Raw genomic sequence first — 22030 nt, 5'->3', positions numbered from 1 at the left:
AATGATTTTCAATATTTATTAAATTTCCTATAGTTTAGGGTGTAAATGATGTATAGTAATTTCGTAAAACTGTTAATTAGGCAAAATAAAGATGTCCCTGTAATGTTTAATTTTGCAATATTTCTTTCCTCTTTGCAGTATTAAATCAGCTGATCAATGTACATTTGTACATTGTACGGGCAAAACATCCCACGTATTCTTATCTTTCAATGAGAAATAAGCTATTCCCCTTCAGTAGCAATCAACACTATAAGAGAAAATGTTTATATCGTGGAAGTAAGTACTAAGATAATAGACGTAATGGTCGATGAATACTTCATGGTTAAATGACACGTTCAATGCATGTATGAGACACCTACTGACTTGAAATTCATTGTAATTGAGTTTAATATTCTATAGTTCTTGGCAGACCATTATGCCTTAATTTTATATGTCATCCACGGATTCAAAATTCATTGTAAATGAAAGTAATATTTAATAGTTCTTGGCATATCATTAAATGTTTCTACAAAATCAATAATCTTATTTTCCAAAGGGCGAATTTACCTTTTATTTCATTCACAGCATACAACGAATAACCATATCTAGAAAAAGCAAACGTTAATTAAAACATGCATTATAAATTTCAATTTTAATAATCTAAACTGCAAACAACTAAATTGTGTATTTAAATTATTTGTCAGTGTGATTGGCAATGACTTTATTATCATATTATGATTTAAATCTAAATACAAAGCTACTTTTACGAATGATAGTAGAGTTTTAAACGTAATAGTCATTTTACTTTTTCGATACAAATCAACAATATTTTTAATATTTTATATTAATTACACTTACCTATAATATACCTATAAAAATATCAGCAAATTATTATTAAAATAAGGTAATTATCTAGTTTAGTAATTTTTATAATGCAGAAGTAACGAAGACAGTATTAAGGAAAATACGTCATCTAAAATATAAAAAAAATTATGAGTGAGTAATAATTATACTTATATAGGGGTATTCAAAGTGAAAGTCAAACTTAACGTCTTTGGTTGTCTTAAAAATTACTAAAGGCGCTTGTATACCTCACCGATCCCGAGTATTCTATCGTCGTGCAGCATTGGAGTAAAAGAGACAAAAGATAATTGTGTCTCTTTTACTCCAATGGTACAGGACGGAAGTATACTCAGGATCGGTGAGGTATACAAGCGCCTTAAAATTGTACCATTATGTATCTTGCTTGAAATCCTAAGAGTTTTTTTAATTAATTTTAATATAACATTGACATTAGAAATTATATAATATTAATTGACAATAAATTATCGTTGTTTTTGGAAACCAATTTATTTTTCATATTTATTTTATCGTTTATATTTTCGATTTTATTAGTTAACAAATATTTATAAGCTTTTGCAAATACAGCCAATCCTCGCAAAAGAGGGTTTTTTAAAAAATTTTTGGCACTTCGATTTGCAGCAGTTTTCCTGTCCCAACAAGTTTAGTTTCCGTAGGTTCAAAATGACGTTCTTAATTTTCTTTGTTCGTTACATTCAATCGTTATGCGTCCCAATTTCTCCAGCCTGTCCGACTCCTCTGGGTCGGTAACTACAACCACGAACTTCATTCTTCGTCGGTTGGGTCCCATGACCGTCACTTTCCTGACTTCTGGAGCACTTCTGGTAACGCCTGTTGGACCTCTTCTTCCTGGGTAAGGCAATCCAGGTCGCGTTTCTGTAGTGTGACATGTCGATCCACGGTCTGCACCTTCTCCATGCTTCCAACCGCTGTGGTAACCTCAGCTGTGGATGCCTCCTTATTGGAGTCTCCTCGCATTTTAATAAGGAGATCTCCTTTTTTGTAGGTCTTACACCCCGCAGATAGCACATAAGCTTGCAGCAACCTTTCGGCAAGCTTGCGGCGAAATATTGCCAACCTTGCATGGCAAGTTTGCCGCAAGCTTCAAATGTCCCACCTAACCCAAGCTTGCATGGTGACCTAGCCGAAAGATTGCAGTGTAAGGTTACTGCAAGATTGCACAGTAAGATTATCGCAAGATTGCTCAGTAAGCTTGTCGCATGGTTGCCGAGCAAACTTGCATGGCAAGCTTGCTGCAACCTTCTGTGCTGATGGCAAGGTTATTTGGCAACCTTGCACCAACCTTGCGACAAGCTTACCGTGCAAGCTTACGGAGCAATCTTACTGTGCAATCTTGCAGTAACCTTACACTGCAATCTTTCGGCAAGATTACCATGCAAGCTTGGGTTAGGTGGGACATTTGAAGCATGCGGCAAACTTACCATGCAAGGTTGGCAATATTGCGCGGCAAGGTTGCTGCAAGCTTACGTGCTATGTGGGCCACGACCTGCGTGTGACTAACATCCGGATTCACATTCCTCCAAAGTTTGCCCATAGTTTGTCGGCATACGTTGCTCCTGTTGCGACTCAGCTCTCTAAATCTGAATAAGTGAAATTCCACTTAGAATGTTTCAAAAGTCTTCCACGTAGAAAAATAAGTGAAACTTTACTTATTTTTGAGTGAAAATCACTTATTTTTAAGTGCATATACACTTATTTTTCTACGTGGAAGACTTTTGAAACATTCTAAGTGAAATTTCACTTATTCAGATTTAGAGAGTTATCACCATTGCAGATCCATTCGTCGCTTTTTTCTTACTGGTATGGTTAGAATTCGGTACTACCATCACCTTCGCAATCTTTTTAACAAAAAGTGTCTTCTCCTGCTTTCTCTTCTTCGTCTCGGCGTCAGTCCTTTCCGGACTACCGAAGCTTTTTCTTCATTTCTACGACTCTATGACTGCGCGCAAAAGCCACTTCACATGGATACGCTTTCTTTTCTTGTTCCGCTCTTCTCGGTTCACATCCTTAATCTTCTGGATGATAAGGAAAATTAAATGCAAGGCAAGACATTTATCAGAGACACCAACTCAGCTAGTCTGTTGAGTGATGTATGATACTTTTCAACCAACTGTGATGTAGTTAGACAATGTTTCAAGGCATAAATAACTGCTTTGCTGTACGAAATAATATAGATGTTCTTATGTCTGAAATATTCCAGGGCATAGAATATGACCATTATTTCCGATTGTAGAATAGTAGTGGTGGACCCCAGACAAATAATAATAATATATATTTTTTTAATTGTTTACAGAACATGAACAAGTCTAGTAGAATTGATCCCTATTTAAATATTATAAAATATTTTTTAACTTGCACTGGACAATGGCCCTATCAATTACCCAAGGAAAGAATAATTTATCGTATAGTTAGTCAAGGAATATGTATATTAATTTTTGTGCCAGGCGTAAGTATTCAAGTTCAAATAATATAGTTTCTTATTGCTTTTTGTTATTTTTTGTACACGGAAAAATGGATATCACAACCATTACATTCATACAGATATAATTCTCATTTTGATGTTTTTTTAGTTAATAGCTTTGTATGATGTAAGACATGATTATGCTACTTTTTCTGACTGTATTCCTCCACTATTTTCAGCATTTCTTAGCTTTTGTTATGCTATATGTTACAGCTTAAACATTACAAAGGTATGTATTACTTTTTTTCTTTGATGATTTTAATAGCTGTGAAGGTAGGACATAAAATACAAATGTCCAGATGTATCTACAAATAACTTTCTTTAGATAAAATCTCTAACTGATACCATGAAACTTGAATGGCAGTCAGTCGAAAATTGCGAAACTGAGATGGAAATTGTAGAAAGATCAGCCCAGAGAGGAAAATACTTAATAACTCTTTTTGCAAGTAGCTTAATTAATTTTAATCTATCATAACTATCAACGTATTAAAAGAAATAATGTAAAGTAGTTTGAATCGTTAAGTCACTGTGAATCTTTAAAAAATCGATTCCTTTTTAGTTGATTAATTTTTGTTTGTAAATAATTTAATTTTTTTACATTAATATATTTCTAACAATGATAATTTCTCTATGAAGTTATTTTTCATGTTGAATATATAAACAATATAGGCATGTACGAATACTATTCACGTTATATTATTTTTAGTTTACTCTTACATAAGTTTATTCATTTATGTGATGAGTCCATTGCTACCACAAGTGCTTAACCTTATTTTACCTCTTAATGAGTCAAGAGCAAAAATTGCTGCTTTTCATGTTAACTACGTTTTTATCGAAAACGACGACTACTATTATTTAATATATCTCCATGTAATGATTTCTGCATTTATAATATTAACAAATATAATAGGAATAGACTTTATCGTTCTTACTACTGTGCAACATGCTTGCGGAATGTTTCAACTTTTAGGGTAAGCTATAATTTTTTCCGATTACTAAGAACAATATTATATATATATACGTTTATGGTAATAGGGTTGCAAAAAAGTCGAACTTAAAGTTTCCCAATTGCAATTCTAAATTAAGGATACCATACGCTAAATAAGTAGGAAAATGTATTTTCATAGATACAGACTGGCAAACGTTATAGACAAAAACTACAAAGTTAATAACTCTGATATCATTGAGGAGAACAAGATCAACCAAAGAATGGTCAGATGTATTCAACTATATAATGGTATACTTGAGTTAGTATTTCTGTTCCATGTCACTGTACCCTTAAAAAGAATGATAAAATAATTGTTTTAAAATAATTTTCTTACTTTATGCATTTTTAAACACAGATTTACAGAGAACATAGAGCTCAGCTTTTCTAATATGTTCTTAATCATCTTTGGTATTAACATGGTAATGATAACTTTTCAAGGAGTACAGGTAGGTTAAAGGTTCCACATTTTTTCTACTTATATAAGAAAAATTGATAATGACAAATTATAATATAAATATTAAATTTTAATTTACATTTCTGTATAAAATAAATAACATACGGCTAAAGCACCTAGGTGAAATTTGTCTACCAATTTTATGCTGCAGGTAGTTGAGTAAGTCGCTTCCCGTAAGAAAACGAACTGTATAGTTCTAACTTGGATCATATTACCCGTGGAGAAATTTCCCTAAGTTTCCTTATCGAAAACTAAAATTTAGTAAGTTTCTGATAGGGAAAAATGCAGAATTCTGGTTAGGTCCTGACGTTTTTGGTGACGCTTGTTTTTCTCAAAAATTAGTTTTAATGGTTAATAGTGAGAAGAATAACAAGAACCCTACGATTGCCCTTTGAGAACTTTCAATTTAACTTTTATTTAACTTTCAATTTTTGATTAATTATAATTTCAGGTTATATTACTAAACAAAAACAAACCGAAGATGTTTTCCCGACAAAAATTGATTTTAATTAATCATATTATTCTATTTGCTGCTACTTTTTTTAAGGCCTACCCTTATAATGTTATTTTTGTTCCTTAATAAATATATATGACAGTCATAATTTTATAAATAAAAAAGAGTACATATCAAAAAAACATTAAGGTGAGATTTTAAATATTTTCTTGACAAAAACAATAAAATATTTTGTTTATAATTTTCTCTTTTACAAATTATTGATCGAAAAATTAAGTAAAATAGTTTTTATGCAAAAATATGTAAACATTAAAATAGAAAAATATTTGTTCTTCTAAATCGTTGATTAGAAACGTTGTGAACCTCACTAAAGTAATTTATTAATTATTAGGCCCTTTCCAGAATGGAGCTAAACGCAACGCAAACGCGACGCATCGCAATGCTAAGCAAATGGGGATGCTTCGCGTTTGCGTTGCGTTTAGCTCCATTCTGGAAAGGGCCTTAGACTAACTATTTGATTTCAGCACATGCACAAAATAACAATATTCCTGGTAGCACAATATAAAAATCTTAATTGTATGTTTCGTGTTAAAATGATACTGGTCCAAATTTTCTACTATTTATAATAAATAATATAACCTTAAATTATCATTCAATAAAAATGATAGTAAGTTGAAAGTAATCGAAAGACGGTCGTAGGGTTCTTGTAGGGTTCTCACTATTGGGTACTATGAATCATTTTTGTAAAAAATCAAGCGTCACAAAAAACCTCTGGGCCTAATCAGAAATCCGCATTTTTCCACATCAGAATCATACAAGTAATAGGGAAATATTACAAGGCCCTTACGATTTCCCTATTTAAGTTTCTCCTCGGGTAAGTTTTAGAAGATCAATAGCAAAGTTCCCCATAAGTTTTTAACCCCAAAAGTGACTTATGTCTACCTACATTTCCCATGCCAGTGACAATCACTGATATCTTATTTAACCTATGTATTATCAGAAATCACCCTTATCTATCCTAATTCTTTTGTAAAGTAAACTTTTGACATAATTTTAATTTGTCTTAATTATATCCCAATTCTCGAATGGTATAAATTTCCACTTGACCTAACCCAAGTAGCACGGAATATTGGTTGAATGTCACGGTGATATCAAGTGGGAATAGTCCTGTGACATTCAGGCGATATCATAATGTCCGCTTCATGGGGACATTCCACGGTGATATTCGTATGATACTGCGGGAATATTCCAGGGAAATTCATGTAATATTGAGGGGATATACCTGTGATATTGAGCGGAATATTCCTGTGATATTGAGGGAATATTCCTCTGATATTAAGGGAATATTCCAGTAATATTGATGAGATAATTTAAAAAATTCTAAAAAAATTTTTCTATTGTTTTTCCATTTATTTATTTTTTTATTTAAATATTCAAAACAAAAAATTTTAAAAATTAAATTAAATTTTTTAAAACAAATTTTATAAATAACAGGAATATTCTCTCAATATCACAGGGATATTCCCTCAGTATCAGAGGAATATTCCCTCAATATCACAGGAATATTCCGCCCAATATCACAGGAATATCCCCTTAATATTACATGGATTTCACAGGAATATTCCCTCAGCATCATATGAATATCACAGGAATATCACCGTGGAATGTCCCCATGAAGCGGACATTATGATATCGCCTAAATGTCACAAGAATATTCTCGCTTGATATCACCTTGACATTCAAGCAATATTCCGTGCTACGTGGGAATTCTTATTTGATTTGATCGAAATTTTATTTAATCCAATCCTTATTTGAACTAACCCACACAGCACAATATCTTGCTGTAAGCTTTCCTTTAGTTTAAACCTAAGATTCGTTGGCTTACAGCGTAAACTTCAGGTGAGGTTAAGGTGAGCTGCAAATGTCCTATCTACCGTAAGCTGCAGTGTAAGATTGTATTGCTGAAAATTTTTAGAAATTTTAAAATGCAAATTAAATTTCACGAAAAAAAATATCGTCGAATGTCAATTCAAGCAGTCACCCATCCAAGTACTAACCGCGTCCAACGTTGCTTAACTTCTGTGATCTGATGAGAACTTGTTCCTTCGCCTTGGTGTTTCCGCTGTCTTGTCTTGATTAATAACTTTGTCGTATAAGTATTGTATCGCACCTAACCTCACTTTTAGTGATACTTATACGACAAAGTTATTAATCAAGACAAGACAGCGGAAACACCAAGGCGAAGGAACAAGTTCTCATCAGATCACAGAAGTTAAGCAACGTTGGACGCGGTTAGTACTTGGATGGGTGACTGCTTGAATTGACATTCGACGATATTTTTTTTCGTGAAATTTAATTTGCATTTTAAAATTTCTAAAAATTTTCAGCGCAATTTTGCTACTAATTAATCTATTCTATTCTTCTATTTTTAATAGAATTATAATTATACGTATAATTATACGTATTATTATACGTATAATTAATTATACGTATTATTATACGTATAATTATACGTATAATTCTTGTTTCAAATTCGTATGTCTTATTATACGTATAATTGTACGTATAATAATACGTATAATTATACGTATAATAATACGTATAATTATACGTATAATTATACGTACAATTATACGTATAATTATACGTACAATTATACGTATAATTATACGTATTATTATACGTATAATTATACGTGTTTTTTTCAATAGGGTGGGAGTAAGCGAAAAGAATTGGTGGTAACTTAAGCTGAATTCGGTTTGGCGAAAAAACCGTATTGAAACGTTACGGTGAATTATTTTTTTCTTACCGAGAATTCTTTTCTCTTGAACATTTGAATTGACGTTTGTTTATTGGAATTTGCATTATAAATGAATAGAATAAATGTTTCGCTTGAAACTTGTTACTCGGTAGTTTTTGTGGTCGCTCATTACGTATATATCCATATAGAGCTGATATTTCATTTTATTTTTATTGTTTCAGTCGAAAAATGTGACGAAAAAAAAGTGATGAAAAATTTAATTAATATATTATATGTAATATATTTAAAAATAATAAATAATGAAATTTATAAGGTAAAGTATACAGTATTTGGCCACTTAAGATACTTTTTAAATAACACTGTAGAAAAAATGCAATTAAGATTTTTATTGAATTTTTCCCAAGTGGAATTATTTTTTACAAGTATAACGAAACTTTTGATCCAATCACGTTTACAAAAGAATTTCTTATTTGTTAAAAAAATTATTAAAAAACAAATAACAACAGGACAGTCAGCCACCTGAAGAGACAATATTCTGCCACCATTCAAAAACCTTTAAATTTTTTTTTACTTTCAAAAGTTTATATGTTTGTTTATGATGATACTACGAATGTTTAGTTACAAAGAAATTGTTTTTGAATGAACTAGAATTAAATATTATCTAAATGCTAATATTAACATTTTCTTCATTCAATTACTCTTATTTTTCAGTTCCTCGTGTAAAAATCATAATTCATTTTTAAAAACTCGCGCGTTTTACGTTCACTTCACTTTAGTTAACTTAACGTCCGCTGGGTGTCGAAGCTTTGCTTTCAATCAATTCTTTCACTATTGACTAGGCCTACTATTGAATTTGATACCGGATATTTGATATTTACCGGCATACATTTTATTCTAAATATTTTTTGCTTGTTGCGCGACAAAACGTTCGTTGCCGTTAACGGCTTCCAAATTCCGGGAAATCTATTAATAACCCAAAGTGGGGATTTTGCATCGCCAAACCGATATATGCCCATATAAGGAAATATCGATCGGCACGTACGACCGCGTAAGCCAATCAGCGCGCAGCAGAGTCCCGCGACTCAGCGCTCTCCACCATAGGTACCGAGCGAGCCTCCGTCCAACGCTGTTCGCCTCGGACACTCCGTTTCCAGACACCAGCCAGATACGAAAACAGTCTTTTCTCCAGTTTTTATTTAAAAATAAAGTGAACCCATTTTTTCGCTTATTCTTCGCCTTTTAAATCTTATCTCCTTTTTAATCCCTTACTCTTCCTATTCTACCTCTTTCTCCATTCCTTCGAATTTTTGGGAACTCGCGGAGGGCCCGAAAATTCTTTTCCTCTCTTTTCCTGTCCTCCGAAAAACTTTGGAAACTTTCAAATGGTCCGAAGTTTCTCATTTCCTTTTTTTCCCCATTCTTAATTGCGGAAACTTCTCGGAGGGTCCGAAATTCCTTTTTCCCCAATTATTCCTTGTTGTCGTTTTTGCCAAAAAAAACCCATAGCAAATTGCGTCTCATAGTATTGAAGCAGAACGATCTGTTTATCTAGAAATAATTCAAATTTTTCGTGTTCATTTTTAAGGTAAGGTATTATTATACTTTTCTCAGTAATCAGTTCTTTTCAGAACTATTTTTCAAAAATAAATTTGAAGTTTTACGAAATTTCCTTATTTTTATTTTAAGGCGAGTGATACATTTATAATAAAATTTTCATATACATAAAATCTTTTTAAGGATATTTTCAAATACTTTTTTTTTGCTTTTCTTTTTTTGTTTTTTTTTTAAATTTCATTTACGATGTCTGACGTTGTTCGTTCAGTTCGATGTATTAATCCTTTCAGGGTAATTGGCCAGAAGGGTCATATAGGCAAAGTTTTGCGGCCATTGTCAAATCAGATGAAATTGAAGTTTCCTCATTTACCAATAAACGCTAAGATTTGTCTTGACTGTAGAAAAAAGCACAATTAGATTCATTGTCTGGCGAGAATCTTAACGCAGATAATAATGATTCGGAAAATGATCAGAGCATGTCGCAGGAAGAAAACTTGCCTTCCAGCGTACACAATGATAACTCAAAATCCGCTAGGGAAATTGAATTGGAAGAATTGCTTACAGGGTTGAAAGAAAAGTACTCAAATTTGAAAAGAAATGATCCTTTAAAAGTCAGAATTTTAACAGTACTGCCTGATAGTTGGAGTATTAGTAAAATCGCTAAAGAGTTCAATGCATCACGAAGATTAGTTAGAGAAGCAAAAGCTCTAAAGCGTTCACGAGGTGTACAAGCCGAAACAACTGCCGAAACTCGAAACAAATTGCCAACATCTACTGTTGAGAAAGTTATAGAGTTTTACAATGACGATTCTAACAGCAGAATGGTGCCAGGACAAAAGGATAAAATATCTGTAGTTCTTGTCGGGGAACGAACTCAAGTGCAAAAACGTCTGATGTTGTTGGATTTACAAGAATTGTATGATTTATTTAAGAAAGAAAATCCGTTAATTGACATTGGTTTTAGTACGTTTGCCAAGTTAAAACCAAAGCATTGTATTCTACCCGGTGCTAATGGAACTCATAGCGTTTGCGTCTGCACAATTCACCAAAATTGCAAATTAATGTTGGATGCTATTGACTTATCAAAGCTAACGAATAATTCACTCTACGATTACAAAGATTGTTTAAAAGAAATAATGTGTGAAATTTTAGTGCTGAATGCCATTTGAACGAATGTAAAAAGTGTCCTTCGATTGAAGAGTTCGCTTCAAAACTGTTGAAATTGTTAAATGAAGAAAATGTGTTTGAGGTAGAATATAGTTCGTGGACAGGTACTAATAGATCAACCTTACAAACAACTAAGCTCAATGTGAACGACTTTGTCGATGAATTGTGCGACAAACTGCAAGTTCTTAAACCGCACTCTTTTATAGCAAAATAGCAAACAAGCTTCATTGCCGACACAAAGAAAAATCTTGGTGATGGAGAAGTTTTAGTTATGTTTGATTTTTCAGAAAACTATAAGTTTGCAGTACAAGATGCATCACAGGCTTTCCATTTTAATAATGACCAAAGCACCGTGTTTCCCACAATTTATTATTACAAAGAAGATTCGAAAATAGTACACAAAACTTGTGTTTTCCTATCCAACAGTTTGAAACCCGATACCACTGCTGTCTACACTGTCCAAAACTTCTTGATTCCGGAAATAAAAAAAAATGTTGGTAAAATAAAAAAAATCATTTACGTCACTGATGGTGCGAAATAACATTTTAAGAACCGTTACCAAATTTCAAACGTTATTAATCACAAAAAAGACTTTGATATCGAAGCAGAGTGGCATTATTGTGCTACAGCACATGGAAAAAGTAGTTACGACGGTCTAGGTGCTACATTTAAAAGAGAAGCGTATCGAGTAAGTATTAAGGCAAAACCTAAAGATGCAATTTTAAAACACGATGTTCTTGCCAAATGGGCGAAAAATCATTTCAAAACAATTAAGGTTTTCTACTTTAGTCAAGTTAAACATGACAAAATGAGAAGAAAACTTAACAAGAGATTTCAAGAAGCATTACCCGTTCCTGAGATTCTAAAAAACCATTCCTTTCAAATTCTCTCTGGAAATCGCCTTTTAATCAACAGATTTTCTAATGCTATGAACGGTACGACAGTTGATTTGAACTAAACATAAGGAGGAAAAAAAACAACAAAGTAATTATGTTTTTAAAACGATCTTCGCATTTTAAAACAAGATTCTTATTTTATAAGAACAAAGTTTCAAGCAAGTCTGATAAAATTTTGTAAACTCGTCTAGGTCTGTATATAAATTACCTATTGTATACTAAAACTGAGAGAGGGGAGGTCAAATATCGTAGAAAATAGTGTGACGTAATTTAAGTGACCAATCATTTAAAATTTTTAAAAACTGACATCGTATTCGCAATCAATGACCCCAAAAACCCCCGAGTAACAAGTTTCAAGCGAATTCAAGCGATTTTTAAAAAAGTTGTCCGCCATCTTGGATCCGTCATTTTGAATTTTGAAAAACTGATGTCAGATTCGTAATCAGCGTCCCCAAAAACCCCCGAGTAACAAGTTTCAAGCGAATCCAAGCGATTTTAACATAGTTGTCCGCCATCTTGGATCCGTCATTTTGAATTTTGAAAAACTGATGTCAGATTAGTAATCAGCGACCCCAAAAACCCCCGAGTAACAAGTTTGAAGCAAATTGAATCAATTTTTATAAAAATCGTCCGCCATATTGGATCCGCCATTTTGAATTTTTGAAATCTGAGTTCAGATTCGTAATCAGCGACCCCGAAAACCCCTGACTAAAAAGATTTAGACAAATCTGATGAAATAAATTTTTTCGACCACCATATTGGATCCGCCATTTTGAATTTTTGAAATTTGACTTTGGATTCGTAATCAGCGACCCCTAGAAGCTAGGAATATGGATCATTCAAATATTTTAACTCTTTTTTGAATTTACAACAGTAATTACTAGATTTTTCTTTGGCGTTTTTGTTTATTTATAACGCCATATTGGATTTTATATAGTGCCAAGCACAAATCACCAGACGGAAAATGAAACTACACATCCTAAGCTACAATTTCATGCAAAGAAAGAATTTTTAATATGAAACCAATTCTGTTCGATGGGGGGGTGTCCGTCTTATAGAGAATGCCCCAAATATATAATTTTTTAAAAAGAAATAAAAGAGATTTTCCGACAATTTTACCATGAGAGTGGTACTCATATGGTAAATTTATCATATGAACACTACACACTTGATAAAATTGTCGGTGAATCTGTCATATTTCTCTTTTATTTCTTTTTAAAAAATTATATATTTCTTATTCCAAATCGCCTTCTTTTACACTTTGAAACATTTATTCTATTCATTTATAATGCAAACTCGAATAAACAAACGTCAATTAAATGTTCGAAGAGAAAAGAATTCACGGTAAAAAAAATAATTCACCGTAACGTTCCAATTCGGTTTTTTCGCCAAACTGAATTCAGCTTAACTTATTACCAATTCTTTCCGCTTACTCCCAATTATTTTTATTTACTTAGTTAATCTTTTCATATTCTAATTCTTTTTTATCGTAATCGTCGCATGATATAAATCTATTTTTATCTTGTCTCATTTAGTGACACATATAGTAAAAATATGAGTTTTTTATTCTTATTGAAAACTTTATATTTGTTTTTCTTGAAATTATATTTCTCAAGTCGATAACCATAATTGTGTAAAATCTATTACTTGAATCGAGTTGCATTTTTTTTCACATAGTTGATCCCCTTAAATTAACTGTTTTTCAGATTGTCTTGAACTTAAATAATGCAACAGTTCTCATCAGATTTGGAACTTTTTTTTTGGGACAAATTGTTCATTTGTTTTATAACTCCATTCCTGGTCAAATGTTAATAGATGAAAGTTCTAAAGTTTCTCAATATTGGTAAGATATATTACTAAAATGTTAAATAACATTTAATATTATTTGACGATGCAAATTTGACAAATAAATTTTAGATTATGAAACTTCTTAAAAAACGATTAATTTCTGAGCTGATTCACATTAAATGCAATAATTTTGATATTAACAAAAAGGAAGATGTACAGTTTCTTAGTAACCCCTATTTTTCTTTGCTCAATAAATTAAAATAATGGTTATAATTCATAATATTTCGATTGCTGGTCATTGACCGTATCGTGTATATAATGCGAAAATTGTCATCGAGTCAGTCAGTTTGACTAATCACTTCCATTAATATGTTTGTGATTTTTAAATTTAAATATTTTATATTTTTGTTGTATTTTGTTTATTTATTTGATTTTATTTATTGATTGTAATTAGATAAAAATTTATTTTTTGTTTAATGTTGTAATTTGTGTTGTATTTATTTGAATAAATTTTTTTATTAAAGTGACCTGATGATGGTGGCAAACTAGACGACCGAAACGTTGTCTAAAATTTTAAAAAAGTGAAAGATTGTTTTTCTTTTACCTTTAGGCCTCAGTCCAATGACGGCGCGAATGCAGAATGCAAAGTAGAAAATCATGAGAGTGAAATGGATAGCGATATTTTTCCATCTCTTTTGCACTCATGGTTTTCTGCTTTGCATTCTGCATTCGCGCCGTCAAGGAACTGCATCGAAAAACTAATTTATTAAATGTTTTTTTAAGATTTTAGTAAAATATGTGAGGGGCCATCCATAAACTACGTTTTACCAATTTTTCATTCTTTTTGACCCCCTCCCCTCTAAAATAGGTAACGTTGTTTTGTGGATGTCTCCCATTGCTATCAATTGTTTTAGTTATGATTGCAATTGGACTGAGATGAGCACTAAATCTCAGAAACTTCTATTATTTATACTATTAAGGACCTCCCACGAATGTAAAATATCTGCTGGAAAAATTTATACAATTTCAATGGAAAACTACAGTTCAGTAAGTAATACAGTATATATGTAAAATAAAAACAAGTGGCTCTATTTTCAACAAGAAACAGTACGTTACATTTCATAAAAAAGTTTGTCTTTTGCTTCCTCGTGGAGGAAGCTTTGTAGTTCTTTCGTTTATAAAAATTTTCAAAGTGTCGGAAACAAATTTTTCTTTATATAGAAACATGTTATATGAGATCCTGATCAATTGTCCGGATGTATGCATGTGTGGGTATGTGTGTGTATGGATCCCTTTTTTGTTTAGACGATAACTTTAACAGGTTTCAATGGATTTAGATAAAATTTGGTAGGCTCATTTATCATAATAATATCTCAAATCTGACCAAAGGATTTTAAAAAATACCTCAAAAAAAAAATGTTATCGTCTTTTTTCCAAAAAATTTTTTTTAATCGAAAAAATTTTTAAATAGAAAAATTTAAGGTTATATATAATAAAATCGTATTCCTTACGTCAAGACAAATCGATCAGTATATATGAAGTATAGTTTTAGGGTAAGTCCGGGGGAATTGGCCATAGTTTTTTTTAAAGGCCTGTAAAAATAAGAAGAAAGTGATTTATGTATTAACTTTTATTGCTAATCAAACATTGAACTTACCAATAATAATAGAAATGATAAATTTTTTAAATGTAAACAATCTTAAAATTAATATTTTTTAAAAAACACGTTTAGCCATCTCTCCCGGAATATACAAGGGAGATGGCCATAGGCGTACGGGAGAGATGGCCAATACTTTAAAATCATTCTTTGGCTTTTCGCTTAATCAGAATTCTTAATTTAAAGTGATTAATGTCTTCTTTTTTTTCTGACCACATTTCCAACATTTATCATTAAATTCAGTGCAATTTTCATAAAGCTAAATCGGATCGAAATCTACGCGCAACATAAATTCCGTTTTGGTCCCGAAACTATTTTAGGAGATATAGGTGATTAAAAATTGCACATTATTTTCAGGTTAAAACTGTACTTGCTTCTAACCCAATGGGAAAAATACCATTGGCGTATTAATGGCCCAATAATGGGAGCCAGGGATGCCAATATAATTCCAATAATGGCACCCAATAATGGACCATTATTGGTAAAGTCATGGGCTGTCCACGCCGATGCCAATGATTGGCAACCATCATTGGCAAATTATTGGCAACCAATAATTAGCCAATATTAAAAATTTTAATAATAATTTAAAAAATCAATAATTTAAAAAAAAATTTATATTTTTATTATTTTTTAATAGTTATTATTATTATTATTTTATTTTTAATAATTAAATTAAAATAAAAAAATGGTCATCAAAGTATTAGTGAAACTATTTCTTCCAAAAAAGAGTTTGTCTCAAATCCAATTAATAGGAGAGACATCGGGCAGAAAAAAATTTCGACGAGAAAAAAATTTTAGATCACTGCTTATATACCAATCAAGTGGCATCTCAACTGCGAGAAACAGTGATGTTCGCCCTCCCTTTGCGGCGTTGAGTGAACTAAAGTCCAGAGCTGAGCCATCAGCGCAGCGCGGGAACATTTGAAAAATTTGATTTTATTAGATATTTTATTTTATTTTAAATATGACAAATAATTAACTTAATAAATAATTAATGTCATTAATAATTATTAATAACATAATGTCATACTTAATAATTCGTTAATTATTATAAAATAAAATATCTAATAAAATCAAATTTTTTAAATGTTCCCGCGCTGCGCTGATGGCTCAGCTCTGGACTTTAGTTCACTCAACGCCGCAAAGGGAGGGCGAACATCACTGTTTCTCGCAGTTGAGATGCCACTTGATTGGTATATAAGCAGTGATCTAAAATTTTTTTCTCGTCGAAATTTTTTTCTGCCCGATGTCTCTTCTATTAATTGGATTTGAGACAAACTCTTTTTTGGAAGAAATAGTTTCACTAATACTTTGATGACCATTTTTTTATTTTAATTTAATTATTAAAAATAAAATAATAATAATAATAATAACTATTAAAAAATAATAAAAATATAAATTTTTTTTTAAATTATTGATTTTTTAAATTATTATTAAAATTTTTAATATTGGCTAATTATTGGTTGCCAATAATTTGCCAATGATGGTTGCCAATCATTGGCATCGGCGTGGACAGCCCATGACTTTACCAATAATGGTCCATTATTGGGTGCCAATGGTTTTTTCATTGGCTCCCATCATTGGGCCATTAATACGCCAATGGTTACTCGTGGCAGTTTCCCATTGGGAACTTAAAGTTAGTCTACTCTCCGCGATCGCATTCAATGTTTAGATTTTGAAATTGATATAACTTACTTAAATGGTCATTTTCGTTAATTATTTTCATAATTTATTAAAGAATAATTGATTGACATTCAAGATTGAATAATTGTCTTTTGAATCACTTTTTCTTTTTAATTTATAATATTTGTATCTAACAGAGATTTCACAAAAATCACAAATAATTTTGAAAAGTATTTTAATTTGCGTTGTGACTAAATTGTCATAATTTTTAGATTTATTTTTTCAGCTTTATTAATAATATTAGCAGATTATTATAGTTAATTATCGATTGCACTGCGAATTATTTTCTAATTTTGAAAAATATTTTAATTTTCGCCGTTATATCAATTTCAAAATCTAAACATTGAACGCGATCGCTGAGAGTAGACCAACTTTAAGTTAGAAGCAATTACAGTTTTAACCTGAAAATAATGTGCAATTTTTAATCGCCTATATCTCCTAAAATAGTTTCGGGACCAAAACGGAATTTATGGTGCGCGTAGATTTCGATCCGATTTAGCTGCTGTGCAAGTGCAAATTTTTTTTATTTTTTTTTAACGGAGATATTCAGTTGCAAAGTTCGCAAAAATGCAGAAATTGCGAACTTTCAACTCAATAATTCTTTTATATTTAGTATGAAAATATAGAAAGTGCCAAGATAATTTGAATGTCCTATCCATTTTACTTCATATTAGGTAAGTTCAAATTTAATTTAATAATTTCACTTAATTGTAATTAACTGATAAAAATCGAAAAATTAGGTTATTTGACAGACTAACTTTAAAGACATATTTTATCCATTATTTTAATTTTTTCACTAATTTAATCATTAGAAAATAATAAATCAATTCATTCTAAACAAGAAACAATAATTTTTTTTACCTTTTTAACAATTATTATATGTTTTTTATATATTGTATAATTGCTAAAAAAGTGACAGTTTTCCGAACCTTCTTCACTTTAAACTCATATTTTGAGAAAAATAAAGAAATTTTTTTAATAATTCCTTTTATTTCGCTCTCTGCATATCATAAAGAATCAGTACTGCAAGTATCAATTTTTTTAATATTAGGCCGCAACGACTTTGGTCGAAATATAATGGTCTAACCTTTATATATTATTTTTCATTAATATAATTAGAAATTTCGGTTAAAATGTGAATTTTTGATTTTTTAACTTCCATTAATTCTTTAAATTTAACTCAAATGTATAGGTACTCAAATGTTTATATTATTATATTATTTTAGTATGTTTATTTCAATGTTAATGCTTTCTCCACGAAGAAGCAAATTTTTTTGCTAATCGTAAAGAGGAAGCAAAATCTTTATTTAATGAACAACTGAATTTACAACTTGTTTAATATGATAAGCAAAAAATTTATAGAAGAGTTATATATGTATATAGAATTATATTAGGTATTTCTGTAGCGTGGGCGCTAAAATGAAGGAAGCGAGACTCTTGTAAAGTTTGCCGCACGAGCCGAGATTCTCCTATAGCGCCCACGCTACACATCCTATATTCTATAACACTGGCGTTAAAAACGAAACACCTAGACTTGCCACAGCCACTATCAAGTCCACATATGAATTTGATTAGGCAGGGGGTTCGGGGGGCGAAGCACCCTGACCAAAAGAAACCAACTCAAAAGATATATATCATATTATTCGTTTTATTTTTATATGTTATTATTAAATTTTTTTAATATAATTATTTATTATAAATAAGCATATAAGGAAGAAAATGAATGAAATAAATAAACGTATATTATGTAAGGTTCCTAATCAGCACAAAAACTTGCAGCAAACTTGCAGGAATTTTGTCGTGCAAGATTGCAGTGCAAACATGTAGCAAGTTTGGTGCAAGCAACAAAATGTCTTCTTGTGGCAAGGTAGTTAAGCAAGCTTGCTGCAAGTTTGTATAATACTAGAAAAAAAAATTTCGAAACCTTTCTCCAATATGTTCCTAAATGTTTGCGTTGCGTGACTGACGCGTTGGTTCGCAAGCGCAGTGACGTCATCAAAGTGTTGATACCAATCGCGAACAAAAAGTTTGGTTTATGACTTTAAGACACTGAATTTTTTAATTATAAATATTAAATAATTAAAATTATTAAAAGCCGTCGAGAAACATTTGCATTAAAAATTGTAAAGTTGGAAAACAAGGATAAGAGGAACATAAACCAAACTTTTTGTTCGCGATTGGTATCAATGCTTTGATGTCACTTCGCTTGCAAACCAACGCATTAGATACGCAACGCAAACATTTAGGAACATATTGGAGAAAGGCCTCCAGAATGGAGCCAAACGCTACGCGGACGCGACGCATCGCAATGCTAGGCTGGTTCCACAATGGGCTTGACGCAAGGTAAACGCAGCGTTTACCTTGCGTTGAGCCCATTGTGGAACCAGCCCTAAGCAAATGGGGATGCGTCGCGTCTGCGTTGCGTTTGGCTCCATTCTGGAGAGGGCCTAAGGCTGGTTCCACAATGGAGGCAAACGCAACGCAGACGCGATGCATCATAATGCTAAGCAAATAGGGCTGCATTGCGTCTGCGTTGCGTTTGGACCCATTCTGGAACCAGCCTTATGCTGATTCTATACTCACCTAAAACTGCGAGAGCGGTCCGCACTTTCGTTACGTTTTATATATATAGATATAGTTAAATGTGTGAAGCGTCGCGGAAAGCGAGCTGCTCGTTCAGTTTTAAGTGAGTGTAGAACCAGCATTAGGCCCCTTTCAGAATGTATTTGACGCACGCGTCGATTTCGGACACTGAACTCTATATATCTGGAATGCTGTCTGCCATTGAAAGTCGCGAACCGAGAGAGAGGGCTGATTCCTGTATACCTCTCCTTTTCTTGCTAAACTACGCAGGCGTAGTACAATACGTTTCAAAAGTTTACTGTTAAGAGTTATGTCATGTTCACGTATACATATTGTTAAATATTTTCTAATGGACCTGTACCGACAAAGAGGGGAATACAGGAATCAGACCTCTCTCTCGGCTCGCGACTTTCAATGGCAGACAGCATTCCAGATAGAATGACATATGTGTCCTGACGCGGTGAAAGGGACCTTATGATTAAATAAATCGATTTTTATTTTTTTATACTAATCGATAGTTTTTGAGTTGCTTTTTCATTTCCAACAATTAAAATTTGTCTCCTTCAAATACTTATTGTGTTATATAGATTTAAACATAAGTACTTTTCCGCGTATTCTCGGGCGCCTCGTGGCTACTGCAAAACCACTACCACTGCTCACCACTACGACGCTACCCTCGTATATCGGTGAACGTGTTTCCTTCGTGCATCTTCGGCTCTACCATTTCTTGTCTCTCCCCACTAGTTCTAAGCTCTGATGTATACATTGCGCTGGGCCCGGAAAATGGATTTATCTCATATTAAAGCCAGTAAAATTGCAATAAACAATTTATTAGATTTTCATTATTTTAATAATGTATAATAATAATAATAATTTATATTTTAAATTCAAGACATATAACTTATTTATACAGCAAAAGTAATGTTATTTTTACTGTTGTAAGAAAAGTAAAAATTGAAAATTTCTCTGTTGATAAAATAAATAATAAAAATTAATTTTATTTGATAACAACGATTTTCAGAGAATTAATAAATAATTATTAAAAAAATGTTTAAACATTGTCAAAAAGGGGTTTCGTAAATTTCTTCTCATCTTTAAAGGATAAAGTATTTCGAGTTGGCATTTGGAGGAATAACAGAGGAATATTATTTTTGCAATAATATTCTGAGGAAATTATTTTATTAAAGATTTAAAGTGGAGTAATTTGGGGTAAGTTAGTTCAGCAGCGGCCACTAGCTAGAATTGGCGCCACATAGATTCAATGTCTGTCCCCACTTCTGTCAAAAATCCAACTTTTATAACCACAAAATTACTTTTAAAAATGGAGATGCTTCTTAATCAGCTCGCCCTCATCTAATTAATCCGACAAATCCGAACAAGATATTTCAAGTTATTTACGTATTATTTTGTCAATAAAAATTAATCAATTAACTTTAATATAAACTGAATCCATTTGCCGGGCCCAGGGCAATGTTTACATCAGAGCTTAGAAAGAGTAGGGAGGTACAAGATATGGTAGAGCCGAAGATGCACGAAGGTAGCATGCTCACAGACATATGAGTGTAGCGTTGTAGTGGTGAGCAGTGGTGCTGATTTGCAGTTGTACGTCCCCACTACTCAAATGTCTATTTTCGTGCTACACTTCGAGCGCCTCTCCTGTAAAATTTGCTTTGGAACCGTAAGGTCCCTTTCACCGCGTCAGGACACATATGGAGATCGTAAAGAGGAAGCAAAATCTTTATTTAACAACTGAATTTACAACTTGTTTAATATGATAAGCAAACAATTTATAGAAGAGTTATATATGTATATAGAATTATATTAGGTATTTCTGTAGCGTGGGCGCTAAAATGAAGGAAGCGAGACTCTTGTAAAGTTTGTAACTCTATACATATATGTATAGAGTTCAGTGATTGCGGAAGCGGCGTTAGGAATTATTGGTTTTCAAAAGTTGGTAACGCTGTTCATGAGTACTGCTGGTGGGGGAAGATGTGCCTTAAAAGTATATTTCTCCTCTTTTTACGCATATGTGCGCTTAAAAGTCGAGGTTTTAACGCACAGTGTTATAGAAAATATATTATATATTAATTACGTTTTATTTTTTCAGTTTCTAAAAACATCATTTTCATACTTAAGTGTTTTATCTTCATTAAATTAATAGAAAAAATATTTTATTTCTTATCTGATTTTCAAATTTTTGTGTCGGTAGGTATACTAGGTAACAGTAGACAAAAGCATCTGCTTTCGTTTACAAAGTGTAATTATGTTAATGAAATAAAATAAAAACAGCATTATAAAATTCAATAAATTGTTAAATATTTAATAGATAATTTCAATGAAAATTTTAAATATTTGAAATTCTCAGGACAATTTTTTTTCTTTTAAATCGCTTATTTACTTTTACCCACTATACAATTTATTTTTTTACATATTCCCTTCTTCCAATAGAAAAGGGTCTTTTCGAGGGTCCTTCAGGTTTTATGACTTTTTAACGCAAAATAAAAAATTATTTAAATTTAAAAAAATATTCTTTTTAAATGCGTTCAAATGTTATATTTGTAATTTTTAGATTTCAACGATTCCAATGATATAAAAATTAATGTAAAAACTTTAAAATTACATAATGATTATACAACTATCTACTGCATTAATTATAACATTAAGTTTAAATAATTTATAAATATTTGAAAAAAATTTGTCAGAATATATGTGTGATTTCAATG

General features: G+C 31.7%; 1 protein-coding gene across 6 annotated transcripts; it reads left to right on the top strand.

Annotated features, from left to right (window-relative positions):
- The first annotated feature begins 565 nt into the window (after positions 1–565).
- LOC127278930 (uncharacterized) lies at positions 566–21604 on the top strand. Of its 6 annotated transcripts, none has more exons than XM_051300884.1 (11): positions 566–883; positions 3155–3307; positions 3432–3551; positions 3648–3768; positions 4029–4293; positions 4450–4569; positions 4666–4756; positions 13303–13439; positions 14299–14431; positions 21211–21309; positions 21415–21604. In XM_051300884.1, exons 2-11 carry the CDS (start codon positions 3158–3160, stop codon positions 21463–21465), a joined length of 1287 nt encoding a protein of 428 aa, XP_051156841.1. In that variant the 5' UTR covers positions 566–883; positions 3155–3157; the 3' UTR covers positions 21466–21604. The 6 variants fall into 6 exon arrangements, with proteins under 6 accessions (XP_051156841.1, XP_051156844.1, XP_051156845.1 ...); XM_051300886.1 differs by lacking the exon at positions 566–883 and adding an exon at positions 886–975; XM_051300887.1 differs by lacking the exon at positions 21211–21309.
- The last annotated feature ends 426 nt before the right edge of the window (positions 21605–22030 follow it).

Source organism: Leptopilina boulardi, unplaced genomic scaffold (genome assembly GCF_019393585.1).
Source record: "Leptopilina boulardi isolate dan_hultmark-lab unplaced genomic scaffold, ZJU_Lbou_2.1 LbouV2_213, whole genome shotgun sequence".
Classification (NCBI taxonomy): Eukaryota; Metazoa; Arthropoda; class Insecta; order Hymenoptera; family Figitidae; genus Leptopilina; species Leptopilina boulardi.
The sequence above is the reverse complement of the archived record's forward strand: the minus strand, read 5'-3'. Positions and strand labels throughout refer to the sequence as shown.

Excerpts from the sequence above, each read along its gene's own strand:
- LOC127278930 (XM_051300884.1), top strand. The coding sequence starts at position 3,158 with ATGAACAAGTCTAGTAGAATTGATCCCTATTTAAATATTATAAAATAT. Across the intron at positions 3,552-3,647 it reads ACAGCTTAAACATTACAAAG|ATAAAATCTCTAACTGATAC; the intron begins GTATGTATTACT and ends AACTTTCTTTAG. Across the intron at positions 3,769-4,028 it reads CTTAATAACTCTTTTTGCAA|TTTACTCTTACATAAGTTTA; the intron begins GTAGCTTAATTA and ends TATTATTTTTAG.